The sequence below is a fragment of the Plasmopara halstedii genome (assembly GCF_900000015.1).
Source record: "Plasmopara halstedii genome assembly, contig: Scaffold_430, whole genome shotgun sequence".
NCBI classification, from domain to species: domain Eukaryota; phylum Oomycota; class Peronosporomycetes; order Peronosporales; family Peronosporaceae; genus Plasmopara; species Plasmopara halstedii.
Genome location: NW_020187350.1, coordinates 1310379 through 1327106, shown reverse-complemented (window position 1 = coordinate 1327106; position 16728 = coordinate 1310379). Strand labels below are relative to the sequence as shown.

Sequence of the window (16728 nt, the reverse complement as noted above, 5' to 3'; positions counted from 1 at the left end):
TAACAACGTTATCAAGAAACAAATCGATAAAAATACTCAAGTTTTCGAAAATGCAGCGCAACGAGGTGGAGGCAGTGCTGACTTCTATTGGACTCGGATCTCCCGATGTATGGCACTCATTGAGTCAAGAACTTGCAGGAAAGACACATTTTGAGCAACCTCGCGTACCTAAAAAGGTTTTAGTGAAAGCATTACGTTTGCAGACAGAAGCCATACGTTATCTGGTCACTGAATTTGATCGAGTACATGACCAAATGGCAAATATGGAGCATAAGGCTCGTGAAACACTTCAACTCGTTAAACAAGTTGATTCTAAACTATTGACGGTTGAAAATCATGTTGAAGACGTAAATACAAAGGTAGAACATCTGGAATATGTCCATTCTAATCAAGTACAACAGGTGGAAGGATTTGATAGTGTAGCAGTTGAGATCCGAGCTACTCGTGAAGAGGTTCAAAATGTTGTCGCAAAAGTTGAAACTTTTCATGCTCTGCATAATGATTTTGTTGAACAGACGACGGAAAAATTAAGCGGAATGAAGGAAGAGCATGAAATGACAAAGCAATTTTTTGAAATGAAAGTTAAAGATCGTTCAAATGAAGAGGAACGCGAACTTTTTGTCACTTCGGATCATATCTTGCATCATAACATGTCGTTAGCAAATTGGATTGAAGCATTTGAAAAGGAGAATCATCGCAAAGATGTAGCTTTACGTGAATGCACCGATAAAATGACAAAACAGGGTCGAAATGTCCACGATATGATGCTTGAAACTCGACAAAAGTTAAATGATAATCTTTGTGCAGTTGAAGATGTTCAACGAGTATTGCTAGACAAAGCAGATCGCATTCGTATGGAGAAGATTATTGAGACAAAATATGAAGAAATGTGTAGTCAGTTGGATAAAGCGCTTACGAATGTACTTGAGGAGGAAGAAGAATATAAACGAGTGAGCCAAGAACTTCAGCAACTTGTAACGCACTTGAGCGAAAGCAAAGCCGATAAACAAGATTTGTTAGAAGTTAAAGTGCAAGTGCTTTATGATTCGCGTGTTCGTCAACAAGTTGAAAATCTTCGTTCTTTTATTGATCTTAAAATGAATCGCGACGATGTGTTTTCCGCTCTTAAGTCTAAAGCAGACAAGGATGAAATACTTGCTTTATTGAAAAATCTTTCAGAAAGTATGAACGCATCGATTCTTCAGGCACAAAAGTCTTTAAAACTCCCTGATAGCGCAATTTTTACTGGAAAACAAACGGGTTATCATGGAGGAAGAGAAGGCAATAATCGTCAAAAACGAACGGAAATGTTACCATGTCTCAATCGTGAAAAATGTCTGTCTTGTAACAGTCAACTTCGAGATTTGTCGACAACGTCTAATGGACCCATAAGTAACAAAAATCCCTTTCAATTGGCTTCTGTCTATGGTGGTGGCTTTCATCTTCCAATTGGTACAGGATCAGTTGAGAAATCTGCTGTGCGCAATCGATCTAATCTAAACAAGAATCATTATTCAGCCAGTGCTTCGTACCTATCGCCTCGAACAGTAGCCAATATGGCATCAAATGGACAGCTAGTTGAAAGTGCGAGCGAAGAGTACGATCGGTTGTAGTATTTAATTCACAATGTGCTTAAAACTAATCTCAATGACTCGTTTGCAGGTTCTTGGTCGGTGTAGATGGTCGCATTTATCAAGCAGATCCAGAAGTAGTTGCTCAAGTCAAAGCACGATCATATTCAAGCTTCAAACTTCCACAAGCTTCAGGTCCTCGAAAAGCGTTTCCTGTGTATGAAGAGAGTGATTGAAACCATTCAACTAGACATTTACTATCACCTTGTTCTGTTCTATTATTTTCAGAACATATCCATATCATCTAGCAACATTCCTTCTCCTTCCATTTTCATAGCTACTGACAGATCGCCATCGAGAGCCTCAATACCGTTGCAATCTTCACCAGTTGCGCCATTGATACTAGTAATTGACGAACCGTCTTTAGCTTCTATGGTGCTTTTCAGTGCATAGTATGTCAAGAGAGGAATTGAGTGGCACACACTTGCGAGCTTCTGCAATGTCGGGGTCTTTTCTAATGGAAGTGAAGGTGTTGTCTCTATCTGGTACTTGACACTGAGTTCTAGTGAACAATCTGGTGTGGTATTAACTTCAATCAACACTTGTTGATCGGCTCCAAATAGGTCTCCAGTATTCATAGTAATGCGTTCAGGTGCTGCTACGTCAACCTTGATCTGAGCTGTGATACCCACATTGTGAGTCCTTTTCATTCCAAATAATTTTCTCATGCGTACCGTGAATTGCATCGTCGTTGTCAGCAGGAATGCGTTGGCCAAACGTGTTGCTTTTTGAGCAAAACACCGATAACAAAAGCGCGTGAAAAAAAAGACTACGACCACAGACTTGCAAGACACTCGTTAGCGTCTCCATCGACGCATTCGCTAGCTGCAAAGCGGACAGATATTAGTACTACGCTAAGAATATTTCACATGTAGTTATCATGATACCGGAATAGGAAACGAGTGCAGTGTTAAACCTCCTGAAATTTCTTTTGTCGTCAACGTAAATTCTTGACGCATTGCCAAAGACGATCGAGGTGGAAAGACGTAGCAAATGCTGTGATCTTGCGCAAAATGAAGTCGCGGAAGAATCGGCTTTTTCCCGTCTGGTGTCGTCCAGCTTACAAATTCATTAAACAATTTTTCGTCTTCGTGTACATCTTTCGCTGCAACTTCCTGCTTCTGCATGACAACAAGCGCCAGTTTTCGAGCTTGTTGTCCAACCATCACAAGCGGAGCTTCTCCCACTACGTGAAGTGCCACTTGACCACGCCATTCGATAAAACTGATACTACCAGTCCACTCGCCAGTTGCGAGTGAAGCGAGAATGTCTGTTTGTGTTAATGATGAAGATTTAGAAACGTCATCGGAATCATCCACCATTCCATTGATTTCATCCATGGCATTTACATCTCCGGTGCCTAATGATGTGCTTGGAATACCGACGGGAGTAGTAGAAACGTGTACTTCGTCGAGTTTCACACGTTTCCGGGGTGGTTCAAGCACGGGAATGCAAGCAAATGGGTCTTTAAACACGATTCGTACACCCTCGACTGCGCGTTTAGCCGTCCAGTACTTCTATCACAACAAAACGTAATCAGATACCTCCATTAAAAAGATGTAATAGACTGTACAACCTGTTGGCTGCATGCATCCGTCACTTTAGCAAACAGGTCAAGCTCTAGTTGTTCAAAGTTTACTATGACGAGCAATCATTTCATTAGATCGTAAGTTGTTGAATCCATTCGTAACACTCGATCAAACTTACGCGCTGGAAATTTAACTGCAAGTTCCGCACGGTTAATAAGTCGATTGAGCTTCTCCTACATTTTTTTGACAATCAAAGATCTTCCAATCAATATCATAAGTCTTGGCGACAGAAACTGTTCGGTCTTGTTACCGTAAACGTTTTACTATCTCCATTCGCAAGTAATTTTAATGAGACTAGTAAATCTTCGTCTCGGTCGGGAAATTGGCTGGTTTGATCTACATTACCGCAAAATGACGATCACAATTGACAATTTTCGATATGTCTTCAAGCATTTGTACCTTTCTCTACAGTCGTTAGTGATGCTGACTCGACGGCACCCTAGTTTAATCAATCAGGTATCATATACAAAGTATTTGTAAAGTTATTACTATACCTCTCCTCCAGATAGCACAATGTCCAGCACAAATGTGTCACAATATACCGAGAGTGACGACTCATTCGGTTTAAGAATCTGGAGCTTGACAAGTGGGCGACTCAACTTGGACACAATTTTCGTGACCTCAAACATAACTTTATATGCACCTACACGACCTTCAAGCTCCGCGCCTCGCAATCCTGCTTCAAGATCTAATTTGCTAACACTCTCGGCCAAAATTGTTCGTAAAGTAGCTACATGGGATTCAAATCGCTTGACATCCTTGCGCAATTGAACGAATTGTTGATTTCGTCCGTACCAATCTTTGTGCTGCTTTAGTGTCTCAAAAAGGTAGTTAAGACCAAAGCGCCATGTGTTCTTTTCAGTTTGTAAACGTGTCTTTTGCTGTGATACTATATAAGAATGAGCCTCGATATCTTAATGTAGCAATGAGCTCTTGGGAAGACGTACAATGTTGCTGGAAAGCGGCGCTGTCGTTACGCAGATTATCCGGTAGCATTCCATCCAGGCACGACCGCAGGCTGCTGGCTACTGAGTGAAGATGTGGTGAATTCTTATTTGGTGTCGTATTGGTCCCGTTAGGCGCTGCCACAGATGCACCCGCAGGTGCCGTTGCTGACATTTTCGAGATACTGAGATTTGGGCATTAAGTGTGCGCCACATGATTTAAGGCATTATCAAAATATTAAAAAATTATCTTACCATGAAATTTCGACATGATGCTGGAGGAAGTTGCCAGGAAACCACGCCATTGGTATCGAATGTCCCTCAAAACTCCAAGTTTCTGTATCTACTCACACTTTGTTCTACACTTGGTGGATTTTTATTCGGCTACGATACGGTAAGCTACTAAGTTTACGTTTCGCTCTTGTCGAGATATATCTAAGTCATATCTAGGGAGTGATTTCCGGTGTTTTAGTGCTTCTTAAAGATCCTCAATCTTTTCACTTGACAAATTTTGAAAGTGAGACTGTCGTCTCTGCTGCAATTTTTGGAGCAATTTTAGGAGCTGCTTTAAGTAGCTGTGGCAACCACATTTTTGGTCGACGTCCTGTCATTTTGTTGTCATCCATTATGTTTGCAATAGGCTCCAGCTTCATGGCAGTAGCTACATCATTTATTGAGCTGCTTGTTGGAAGACTTATTGTGGGAATTGCTATTGGGTTTGCGTCAATGACGGTACCACTTTACATTGCAGAAGTGTCACCACCCAACATTCGCGGTCAATTAGTGTCGCTTAATACGGCACTTGTGACTGGAGGTCAATTCTTTGCAGGAGTTCTTGATGCGTTGCTTGCAGATGTACATGATGGATGGAGATATATGCTTGGATTAGCAGCAATTCCTGCACTTTTGCAATTTTGTGGATTTTTATTGCTGCCTGAAAGTCCGCGATATTTACTTAGTGAAGAAAGAAGGGATGATGCATTGAAAGCATTAAAACAGATTCGAGGTAATGATGAGATTCAGACCGAGATTGATCATATTGAGACTGAGCTTTTGCATGCTCGAGTGCAACGAGTGAATATCTGGGATGCTTTTCGCTCGCGTGGAGTACTTCGTGCACTTAGACTTGGATGTTTCTTACAGGCTCTTCAACAGCTCTGTGGAATCAATACAGTCATGTACTATGGGGCGTCGATTATTCAGCTTGCAGGCTTTACAAAACCAACAACAGCCATTTATCTTTCGATGCTCGTGTCTTTTAGTAACTTTATCTTCACCTTTGTGGGGATCCATCTCGTAGATCGCAAAGGTCGTCGGTTGCTCACGCTTGGAAGTTTAATTGGAATCTCGCTGTCGCTTCTAGCCCTAGGTGCAAGTTTTTACGCCGCAGAGTTGCAATCGATGAAAGCCGTTGGAATCGGCGAGTGCTCTCGTATTACAACCTGCTTAGATTGCATCACTAGTGCGAATTGCGGATTCTGTTCGGAAGGACAAGTTTCTCAAGTATCAGCATTAACGGATACTCTTTGCCTTCCAGGAACGCTTGCCGCACCTACTCAGGGAAGCTGTACTGAAACGAATTGGGCTTTTATATCGTGTCCATCTGAATCCCGTACAGCTGGATGGATAGTGTTAGTGACACTCTTTGTCTATCTGGCGTGCTTTGCGAGTGGGATGGGCTGTATGCCGTGGACCATCAATGCTGAAATTTACCCCCTCCATGTTCGAAATTTCGCTCTGAGCATTGCTACATCTGTCAATTGGCTCTTCAATCTTATTGTGTCGTTTACATTTCTCACAATTGTAGACACACTAAAGCCGTACGGTGCATTCTGGCTTTATGCATCATTTGCACTTATCGGATTAGTAATTTTGTGGAACGAGCTACCAGAAACGAAAGGGCTGAGACTCGATGAGATCCAGCGCATTTTTGATATGTCGAATCACATTAATATGCAAAACTAAGCCGCCTATCGGTCAATGATCAGATAACATCCCCGCATGGAAACACGAAATGTTTTGAAATGAAGCCGACTATTTTTACAATAGGTTCAAAGATTTGCAAAGGAATTTTCACTATCGAACCGACTCCGAAACAAATGTCAGATTAAAATGTAAGTAAGGCTAGAAATTTATTCTAGTACAAAACGATTATACTCCCTACAAATTTTTAGGTGTAACGTATCAGCAGCGATAGCCTCTAGAAATTCAGTGTTTGGTTGTGCGGCATGTGCGCAATTCATGTCTATCCTCAAAGAGGCTACCGTCTTACACAGACTCGATAGAATTTGCCGCGCACTTTGATCAAAAGAAGCTTTGACTTGGAGTCGAATAGAGAATGGCTCATCGGCTGCCACTAGGAGATAATTAGCACGTTTACTTACTCAAATTATAAACTGTTTATTGTGTCATCACTCCGTATACGTAATACTAATTATAATAGGTCACTTTACCAAGGCTTCGCTCTAAGTACGAGGAAACACCATAACCGCAATTCTCGCTGGCAAATGTTTAAGCTGCATATTACGCTCTTGAATTACGATTATGACTGATGGATGGACTTTAGAATGGATTTGAAAGATTATGGACCGAATTGAACCCGGCAGTTTTGGGTTCCTTAATATTAGTAATTGTAAAATTCGTATGCTGGAACATTTCACCAAAATGACCTTTCATCTACAGAATTAGATGGCATCGTCAACAATTTGGGACATAAACAACTGCATCTGTTCATTTCCAGTTTTCACCCCTTCTTTTGCCATCCATATGATATGTTCAGGGCAACATACAGATTCAACTTCCGGCGTTACGAATGCGGAATGCTTTCCATTTCACTTTTAAATTCACCAAAAGAAAGTCAAGGAAGTATCGCTACTTTGTCCCAGCATCAAAGACAGTTGACTGCAGCATCTACTTTCACCTTGATGGATCCTTCCCATCACACTGACTTTAAAATGCGGAGCCTTTCTTTCATTTGGTACGCTGCTATCATATGTTACGAGTCATTTTCTATCCCTAACTAATTTGTCGTCTTGAATATTCTAGGCGACGTATCCAGCTTCGATTGAGCGTCGACCATCACTGGACGAGGCGCCACGATGGACACATTCTATCCGTTTGTCGAACTCAACGTCGTTTTTTTCAGTCAAGAGATAATGTTAGCCGTATCGAGCAAATTCCGGTTGACTCAAGTACTCGGCTTCTGTCTCCGACCTCGCGCGACTTGCGACGCCTACGATTTTCGCTTTTGTGTAGTAATACTCGTTATTGCTTTCAGGCACCTCATGACGTTGCGTATGAAAAATGGCGCTTAACTATTGCTGCGGCTATTGGCGAAGCAGAAGAGATGGAGCAGAAGCTGCAAATGTCGAAGACATACTCTGTGGACGCACATAAAGACTATCATGTTGGCATCTACACACGGGATGCTTCAAACTACAAACTCATTCGACTGCATCCACCGAGGATCTAAAGTTGATATGATGTTTTCCAACAAGTTTCCAGATTTATCGCCCTGCTCAGCTCAACAATCTATCAAGAGCTACAACGCAAACATGCAAAAGGCCAAACATGCAACGTATTCAATCAAACGATCATGTCATGGTGTCATTGCCTCGTACGAATGTCAACGACTTACGACGAGGGAAATCAATTTTCCTAATTTGTCGGTGCTGTGACAACACCATTTGCTTAGCGAGTTTACAGCTCACGTGAGCTGCTGCAAAAATTGAGTACACGTATCAAAGGCACGAAATTCAGGAAAGCAGCATAGACTGCAATGGTCGAGCTTTTCAGCTCGAGTTGCAGTTTGTAGAAGTTAATATCGAGTACAGATTGAACTCGTTTCAAGTAAACGCTGATGTACAGCTTCCGAAGATCCAGTTGTTCTTGTGACTTTTTCACTATCAAGCATTGTTCTCCTGTTTGTTGGGAGATCTATGTAGGTCTGCCGTCATTTTATATAAGATTCTTTCCCGTCATCATCATCATATGTGAAGCCACGCTGAGCAACTAATCCGACGGAGACACCACGCAATACTCTGCTATCAACGACTCTACCTGTCCTTAAGGCCAGCACTGATACCACATGTTTGGTTCAAAATATGGCACTCGTCCTCGGCGTTAACAAGTGATGCTTCCGTAACGTAACCGAACCATCATAAAAAGCACAGCTGATTGTAATACCAACGATAAGCTGGCCGATGAGCGGATTGAAGAAACCGTTACAATCGCCAAGACACCAGCGCTGTTGTAAGGATACTATAATTGACGTCGGCTGCCTAATTGTCGTTCCCCTTAATCATAACAAACGAAAAAAGTCAAAAACATGTTGGTAGCAAACAGGCGTGATTGTAACCAAATCGAAGAGATAGTTTTATTAGATGCATTGGCAAAAGAACAATTGATCGTGGGAATAAGTGGTTACAGATCTGGAGAGTAGCACCAGAAGTAGGCTAACAACACCAGGGGATAATTATGGTAGTCATGATCGAATTCTTTGTTTGCTGCCAACATCACGAACAAAAACGATAACATAAACATCGAAACGTATATATTCCGCTCTGGCACTAAAATAAGCAATTGGCCATGCGACATCAGTAGCTGCACTTCTTCGAGAATCACGTCAAGTGTCTATTACATTTTTTTCATAAACAATCGACATCCAGTTGCCATCTCCTCGTGATTTGTTAAACAAGTTTTTGCGATTAGCTTATCGCTATTAGTGTCATGCTGCCTTTTCTTTCCGTTTCATTAGCGATCTCACTTGCAAAATAGCCACGTGAACAGTCTCCATTACAAAAAGGTCAAACTTTCAATGGCATCAACTCCACGCTACCCAAAACTAAGATCTCACACGGAGGATTCCATCGAATTATCTCCTTTGCTTCCAAAAGCTGACAATTTGCAGTTAACTAGCGGAAATTCGCTATATTTGTACTTACTTACACTTTGTTCTTCTCTTAGTGGATTCCTTTTCGGCTACGACACGGTAAGCTTATTACATTTTGTTTTCGAGAAAACAAATTATCATTTCTTGTTATTAGGGAGTTATTTCTAGTGCCTTGGTGTTACTTAAAGGTCCAAAAGTCTTTGATCTCACACATTTGCAAAGCGAAAGCATTGTATCTGCTGCAATCGGTAGTGCCATCGTTGGTGCAGCTTGTAGTAGTTGTGGAAATGAAATCTTTGGTCGACGTCGAGTGATTCTTTTTTCTTCGATTGTATTCTTTACTGGATCTATCCTTATGGCATCTGCTTATTCTTTCGAAAAATTACTTGCTGGACGGATTGTTATAGGTATCGCAGTTGGATATGCATCCGTGACTGTGCCATTGTACATCGCTGAAGTTGCACCGTCAAACATTCGCGGTCAGCTCGTCACATTAAACAATGCGTGTATAACTGGTGGACAGTTTTTCGCATATGTTGTAAATGCCCTTCTTGTTGATGTTGCGCAAGGATGGCGTTTCATGCTTGGATTGGCAGCACTCCCTGCATTAGTGCAATTTTTCGGGTTTCTGATGCTGCCAGAGACTCCTCGTTATCTCATGACTAAAAGACGGAAAGATGAAGCTTGGAATGCTTTAAGTAAAATTCGAGGTACAATGGATGTGGCAGTGGAATTTCGATCCGTGGAAGACGAAGTTGAACGCGATCGTTATGAAGATATTGGTCTATGGGACGAATTGAAGACCCCGTCAGTCATTCGTGCTTTGAAACTCGGGTGTTTTATCCAAGCACTTGCTCAGCTCTGTGGAATAAACACAGTCATGTACTATGGTACCACAATCATTCAAATGGCTGGATTTTCAGCTCCTAGCACTGCTATTTGGCTTTCTGCACTCGTTTCTTTCAGCAACTTCATTTTTAATTTTGTTGGCATTTACCTCGTAGACCGTTCTGGACGTCGTCTTTTGACTCTTGGGAGTTTGGCTGGAGTCTTTTTCTCGTTAGTTACTCTTGGCGGGCGCTTTTATATAGCAGAATGGCAATCAACGCCTGTGATGGGAGCTGGAAAATGTTCAACATTTTCGACGTGCTTTGACTGTGTTGCCAGTACTTCTTGTGGATTCTGCTTAGAAGGATCGATGAATCCAATATTCACTGCTACTGAGCCAACAAATATTAATCTGTGCATGCCTGGCAATTCAGTGTCAACCCTACAAGGATCGTGTTCTAGTTCAAATTGGTCCTACCATTCTTGTCCGATGGACAGTGAAGCTTCTAGGTGGATTAGCTTGGCCGTACTGTTTGTCTATATGGCATTCTTTGCATGTGGGATGGGTTGCATGCCCTGGACAATTAATGCTGAGATCTATCCGCCCCGTGTTCGGAGTTTTGCTGTCAGCATGGCGACGTCTGTTTGCTGGCTTACTAATCTACTTGTGTCATTTACGTTCTTGTCAATTATGGATGTTTTGTCAGTATACGGTGCTTTCTGGCTTTACGCTTCCATTGCATTGTTTGGATTTATATATCTCTGGAAAGAATTACCAGAAACAAAAGGTTTGGAACTCGAGGAAATTCAGCACATTTTTGAACAATGTGATAAGCGCTCGAGTTCCGTGGTCCCGACCGGCGATAGTGTATACATTGGTGAGTAATTGTAGCATAGCGATTTTGGCTCTATTCTGGAATTTGAAGTTCGAGAGACAGAACAATAACACAAAGAAGAATGAGCAATTCGCAAGATTTGATAGAGTGGCGATGTGAACAATTTCAACAACACTTACTCAAACTCATATTGGATTCAGCACTAGCAATGACATCATGATAATTAAATGGAAAGATTGTTGTTGCAGTCACGCATTCCGCCATTACGATGCGGGGATAAGGTATCATGATAGAAACTAAAGTATCACTAGAGAGTAATCACTATCGTTTTATTGAAAATGGCTTGCCTGCTTAAGTGAGGCTTCTTACCGCTGACATCAATAAATACATCAATTCTCAAACATGTGCTCAGATGAAACGAGTAACCTACGTTGTGAATGAAATTAGGCGGGGAGATTTGGAGTAAATTGCCCATCCTCATTGAATGTACTCTGAACAACACAGTACATTCCTTCACAGGCTTTACTCCAATTTATATGAATTCTTGGTGGACCGCGTGTATCGTTATCACCTTCACAAAATGGCCCCGGACGTTGTAGAGCGATCAAAATAAACTTGCTGATGTCAGCCCGGCAAAACATCGTAGCCATTTTATCTTGATGAGTTGAGCGTCATACGAAAGGTGCGCGATGCAATGGCTAAGTGTTAAGTCAAACAAAAGCAACAAGTGTAACGGAAATTGCCCGTCCGTATACACGCACTTACTGAGGAAGACTTTAATCGGTAAACACGGTTCACCGCGTGTTGCTCACTTCCAGCGAGCCGTTGATTTACACGAATGAGGAGGATAAGGTGAAGTAATACTTCTTATGGCCAATAGGCCTTAAACCATCCCTAGACTGATACGTGCCTTCAATCTATTAAAATAGAATTGAGGGATATACAACTACGCAAGATATATACAGAAATCGTATGTATGTAGTTCGCACAACATGTGTAATGAGACTGACCCCATGACACCACCCCCGTTTCACCATATCTTCTTCAAACTTTCTCCGACTCTGAGACTCGGTCGTTCGTGATTCCACACGAAATGAAACGCATCGAAGACGTCTTGCGCCAGCGACGAGCGCAGAGCAAAACCGCACCTCAATCCGAGGATGAGAAGGCACTTTCACCATCATCGAACTTGGATGTGGCTCCAGTTTCACGTCGAACAGCGCTATCGCACGTTGAGCAAAATCATACGACCAGCTCAGGCGGAAGACGACTGTTATGATGCCATTTGACGAGTTCATTTGTCCAGTGTATTTGCGCTACCTTGAGATTGAACGTCGTCACGAAGTTTGCGACTGGTGGTGCCAGCTTAGAGTCCGGCATACTCTTTAGTCGAATATTAGCTCGAGTAATGACTCAAACCGCGTGTTTCTGCGCCATCGGTCCGATTACATGTGCTAGAGGAGAGCCACAAAATCTCATGTACATCCAGCAATCTTATTTGGATTCCGTCCAGACAATCGACACTCGATTCTGGGCATGAGTTCGTGCAGCCAAATTCGCGAGTGTCCACCATTGGCTTACTGCTGCATATTTGCTGAGTGATTTGCGCTTTCTATTTGCCCATATAACAGCAGTGGATCGGGTTCACTCCGATATCAAAGATGCTCACAAAGTACGTGCGGTCATTAGTCGAATTCACGACGAGAGGGAGCGAGGGACGAGAGTAGACCATAACTCTAAGCGAAGTCCGTATTTAGACCTGCGTCGAAAGCGAGGACAATATCGTACAGTCGCGCAGTCGCGAAGAATACGATTATGAGGCTCTCATGTATTCTCGTTCGCTGGATAACCTAGCCATTTCACCAAGAGCTCCTTCCGACTGCGGACATTCCTCTCCGCCACAATATTCTCGACATGGTTGTTTCGATTTCCTTGTCGATCAAGAAGAGGGAAAGGCCCGAAGAGGACGTACCCTCTGCTTTTTCTGTGGCTACTCCACATTTCGCCGTCTGATTTGGAATTGCGATTGGCGAATGTTGAGAAACACCTTGTGCTGGTGGGCCGGCAGATGATCGAGGTGTTTGGTCGGGTGTCGAGAACGCGACGACGTATGAAGGATACTCGACGGGTCGTCTGCGAAGTTCGCGATATCACATGGCATCATGAGAACTCGCCTGGGAATACAATCAAGAAGCGGATTCGGCAATTGAAGCAGGCTCTGCAAATTTTCCCTCCAGCTGCGGCTGCTGCCGCTAATGATGCGAAGCCTCCTGCCAAGCGTCCTCGCTCTGGTTCGGGGGAATATATGCTTCTCGTAGTAAGTGCCATTGCGTTCAGTAGCCATCTGATTCTCGTCGACCTACCGACTCTCGCGATCGTATCTATGGTTCCGAAGTTCACGATGATCCTCGTTGTTGTGAGGATGATGCTGAGGCGACGACGCCAAGGGGCATGACTTTTGACCCTCGTGCTGAAGCTGTGGCTTTGCAGCCGTATTTGTATAACCCTGCCTTACATCTAGGTTGAAGTTGCGTCGTCGCTGTGATAGGGCTTGAAGTGCCCTACGTGGAACGTTGGATAGGTCCCTAACCAGCTTGGCAGGTCGATAGAGTAAACATTTCCATTGTATGACATTACTCTGATTGGACCGATGAAGCGAGGTATTAGCTTCAACCTTCCCAAGCGCAAGACCGCATCGTCGGATAAGTTATTAGTACTAAGAAGTACATAATCCCCGACATTAAATTGCATTTCGCCTCGACAATCCCGTTTATGTGCATAGGCTTTTGGTAAATCTGGTGCATTCGCACACGTCGTGATCACATCCACACGACTCATGATGATTGGGCCCACGGCGTCCTTGTACTTGCGCCTCACAATCGCACCATTGATTGTATCAATTTGAGCGACAACGACTTGCCGAGCCCCCCAACTTACATCACAAACACCACCCTTTGCACGAAGCGGTGATTGTGTGTGTCACAAGCCATTCATAAAAATGGCGCGGATATATTGGATAGATAAATTAGATTGTTCATAGTAAGCTCTACTAATGGTAACAGCGAGCTCCATTCTGCGAGGGATTCCGCGCAGAATCTTCTCAAAACATCACCGACCACTCTGTTTTACGTTCTGTTTGCCCATCGGTCTCCAGTTGTAACGCCGTGGAGATATCCAAGCAAACCCAAAAAGTATTCGAAACATTTTCTCCAAAAGCCACTCGTGAATCGTGTATCACAAACAGACACGATGGCTCTAGCAACCCGAAAAACGAGATCAATGAATAACCTAGCCAAATTTTAGGCCTCGATGTAATCGCTACATAAAGTGATGCGAACCATATTGCTGAGACTGTCGACGACGACTAGCACTTACATTGTGATCGTCATCATTCTCGGGGAAGTCAAAAATAAAGTCGAGATTGACTGACTTTGAAAGTCAGTAGGGACAGGGAGATCATGCAGTGACATATGCGTGTGCCGTGCGCTCTTCACGCGCTGACAGTTATCGCATGTCTTCACGTATCGTGCACCCACTTGTACATGTCAGGCCACCAAAATTGTGCACTGAAAGAAAAGTATGTCTTTTCACGGCCTAAGTGACCCGCCATCGGCGTATCCTGCGCCTCGTATACGATCTTGTGCTTCATATTATTGTTGTGGGGAGTGGCTCTCGCCATGCGTAACTTCCTAGTGAAGATGGCCATTCTTCAATGCATAACGGCGCCTCCGTGATGTCAAGCGATCTGGAAGCTTGTCATGAAATCCTTATTACTCGATGAGGGTGCCTTGATGATCAGATCACACTGTTCATCCTCAACACAAGCTCGACGTATCACATTGAATTCATCGTTTTCGACATAGCTAGTTTCGGCTAGCTCATGATCCAGACGACATGATAATGCGTCAGCCAGCACGTTCAGCTTTCCCGGCTTATACGCAACCGTGAAGTTGTATTCTGCGAGAGTAACGGCCAGCAAGCCATCCGCTGGGACAAGTGAAGAGACTGAACTGCATATCGCAAGCTTGCGTAATCTGAGTTGTCAACATACGGAGGTAAACCCAAGGAGTGAGCATGAAACTTTACCAGAGCATGCAATAGCTCCTTATCGAGAACAGGGTAGTTTTTCTGCTGGTTTCAGCTGTCGCGATCAAAAGGATACGACACGATCGTGTCCATTTGAGTCCTTTTGCAATAGTGTACAGCTGATTGCAAACTCAGAAGCGTCACTCACCATCCTATAGGGCTTCGCATCATCGGGTAAAGCAAGAAATGGCGCTACCATCAAACTGCTTTTGACCTGAGTGAACTCATCTTCACAAGTGGCTGACCACTCCCTTGCCACGTCCTTTTTCATCAAGGTTGATAGTGGGCGTACCATTTCCGCTAAGTTTAGCTGAAAGCGATGCAGGTGATTGGATAAATCCATTTCCTCAAATCCTTTTGACTCCGTGGCATCGCCCACTCTACGATTGGTTTGACCTTCTCAGGGTCTACATAACACCGTGCTCACCAACATAACAACCAAGGACCGGAACTTTGTTAGCACCGAAAATATATTTCGCAAGATTCGCTTGCAACGAATATCCGCGCGTACATTCCAGCACCGTTCGTAGGTGCTCCAAGTGCTATTCTTCGGCAAGTCTGCCATTTTCGTTCTTCAAATGAACGAAAATATCATTAAAATATGTTTGTGCGAAGCGTCGCAACGTTGCTGCGGCATTGGATAGTCCCTGTGGTATCACAAGCCACTCCCATAACATATCAGACGATGTACTAACAGTTGTCAAAGGGACGTCCTCCTTCCACACCAAGATTTGGTAGTATCCGTCAATCAAATCTAGAGCACTAAACTGTGTACAGCCGGACATACGGTGGATGATGACAGCCTTACGCGAAATCGGCGTTTGAGCGGGAATAGTCTGCGCATTCAACTTGTTATAGGCGTGAGCGATACGCCTTGTACCATTTGGTTTGCGCACGCAGAACATCGGCGCGCACTTGCTATCCCTCACAAAACCAGCAGCTTGCTTTTGAGCAATAATATCATCGATAAACTCACTTTGATCACGTGACAGTGGTAACTGACGAAGCACTACATGCTTTGAACTAGGTTTACGATCATTTTCGTGTCGAGCTTCACGCTCGGGTGGGAGACCAGAAGACGGCTTCGCACTAAGGACATCATCCTTGTATTTAATGACAAGTAAATATTAGAGCTAAGTTGGTTTATTCAAAACACCCAATCTTCTGCATGAATCCGCATGCTGTCGAATTTCGTCAACAACTGAGTCATCCGTGACTGAAGCTGAAAGTAGCTTAGCAATACGACCTCTTCAATACCATCACACTTGAGGTCTTGTAGTTGGTCATCGTAAGTGACTGCCTCAAGCCTTTCCAGCTCTTCCATCGTCGGTAATGGTGCCAAAAGGATATTTGTTCTGGTAAGTTCACAACCAGCCGTTGCACCCACAATACGTGAGCCAGTATAATCGCATGCTACAGTTCTATCATGGGGAGTCATACGCTGGACAAATCACCCGCGGACTTAATCGCTTTCAGTTTAAGAGTATCAGTCCTGCGATCAGCAAATCTCGTTGATTCCTTCACATGCGTGTGCTCGACCACACAACCGGTGGAAGCATCACCTCTGTGCTCAGTTATACCCAATGACCCACAATCCGACTCGACCACTGTATTAGTGGGAGTAGTGCATGGCATATAAAGCCGAAGTCGATTTCTTCGACTTTCCAGTACACACATGACGACAGCATTCTTCCATCTTGAGGGGGACAACACCGCCATCTCTCCCTCATAAATGCTTGTTGGGCAAATCGCTATGCCCACTCACGTTTCATTCGTTTTCAAGAGGCCACTTCCGGGCACCACTTGATCTATCGACACACTTCCTTAGTGACCACCAGTGGTCACTCCATACGACTTTGTATCTTCCGCTACCTGAGGAATGTCAATTGCAGGACATATATCAATGAAGTGTGAATCATTAAC

General features: G+C 43.5%; 6 protein-coding genes across 6 annotated transcripts; 4 read left to right on the top strand and 2 right to left on the bottom strand.

Moving 5' to 3' along the window:
• Positions 1 to 50: 50 nt before the first annotated feature.
• PHALS_09861 (uncharacterized protein) lies at positions 51 to 1908 on the top strand (the record flags this gene model as incomplete). The annotated part of the gene is made up of 4 exons (XM_024725190.1): positions 51 to 1452; positions 1519 to 1597; positions 1663 to 1788; positions 1860 to 1908. The coding sequence occupies 4 exons, from the start codon at positions 51 to 53 to the stop codon at positions 1906 to 1908; spliced, it is 1656 nt and encodes a 551-aa protein (XP_024575992.1).
• Positions 1909 to 1952: 44 nt separating this feature from the next.
• On the bottom strand, positions 1953 to 4339 carry PHALS_09860 (uncharacterized protein; the record flags this gene model as incomplete). Its single annotated transcript, XM_024725189.1, has 10 exons — positions 1953 to 1973; positions 2054 to 2250; positions 2306 to 2456; positions 2519 to 3148; positions 3208 to 3269; positions 3339 to 3393; positions 3471 to 3556; positions 3620 to 3659; positions 3715 to 4109; positions 4168 to 4339. The coding sequence occupies 10 exons, from the start codon at positions 4337 to 4339 to the stop codon at positions 1953 to 1955; spliced, it is 1809 nt and encodes a 602-aa protein (XP_024575991.1).
• Positions 4340 to 4420: 81 nt separating this feature from the next.
• On the top strand, positions 4421 to 6129 carry PHALS_09859 (proton myo-inositol; the record flags this gene model as incomplete). Its single annotated transcript, XM_024725188.1, has 2 exons — positions 4421 to 4558; positions 4615 to 6129. The coding sequence occupies 2 exons, from the start codon at positions 4421 to 4423 to the stop codon at positions 6127 to 6129; spliced, it is 1653 nt and encodes a 550-aa protein (XP_024575990.1).
• Positions 6130 to 7118: 989 nt separating this feature from the next.
• On the top strand, positions 7119 to 7636 carry PHALS_09858 (Pleckstrin homology-like domain; the record flags this gene model as incomplete). The annotated part of the gene is made up of 2 exons (XM_024725187.1): positions 7119 to 7141; positions 7210 to 7636. 2 exons carry the CDS (start codon positions 7119 to 7121, stop codon positions 7634 to 7636), a joined length of 450 nt encoding a protein of 149 aa, XP_024575989.1.
• A 1344-nt stretch (positions 7637 to 8980) lies between these two features.
• Positions 8981 to 10769, top strand: PHALS_09857 (proton myo-inositol; the record flags this gene model as incomplete). Its single annotated transcript, XM_024725186.1, has 2 exons — positions 8981 to 9154; positions 9210 to 10769. 2 exons carry the CDS (start codon positions 8981 to 8983, stop codon positions 10767 to 10769), a joined length of 1734 nt encoding a protein of 577 aa, XP_024575988.1.
• A 4578-nt stretch (positions 10770 to 15347) lies between these two features.
• PHALS_09856 (reverse transcriptase) lies at positions 15348 to 16129 on the bottom strand (the record flags this gene model as incomplete). The annotated part of the gene is made up of 2 exons (XM_024725185.1): positions 15348 to 15894; positions 15960 to 16129. 2 exons carry the CDS (start codon positions 16127 to 16129, stop codon positions 15348 to 15350), a joined length of 717 nt encoding a protein of 238 aa, XP_024575987.1.
• Positions 16130 to 16728: the final 599 nt, after the last annotated feature.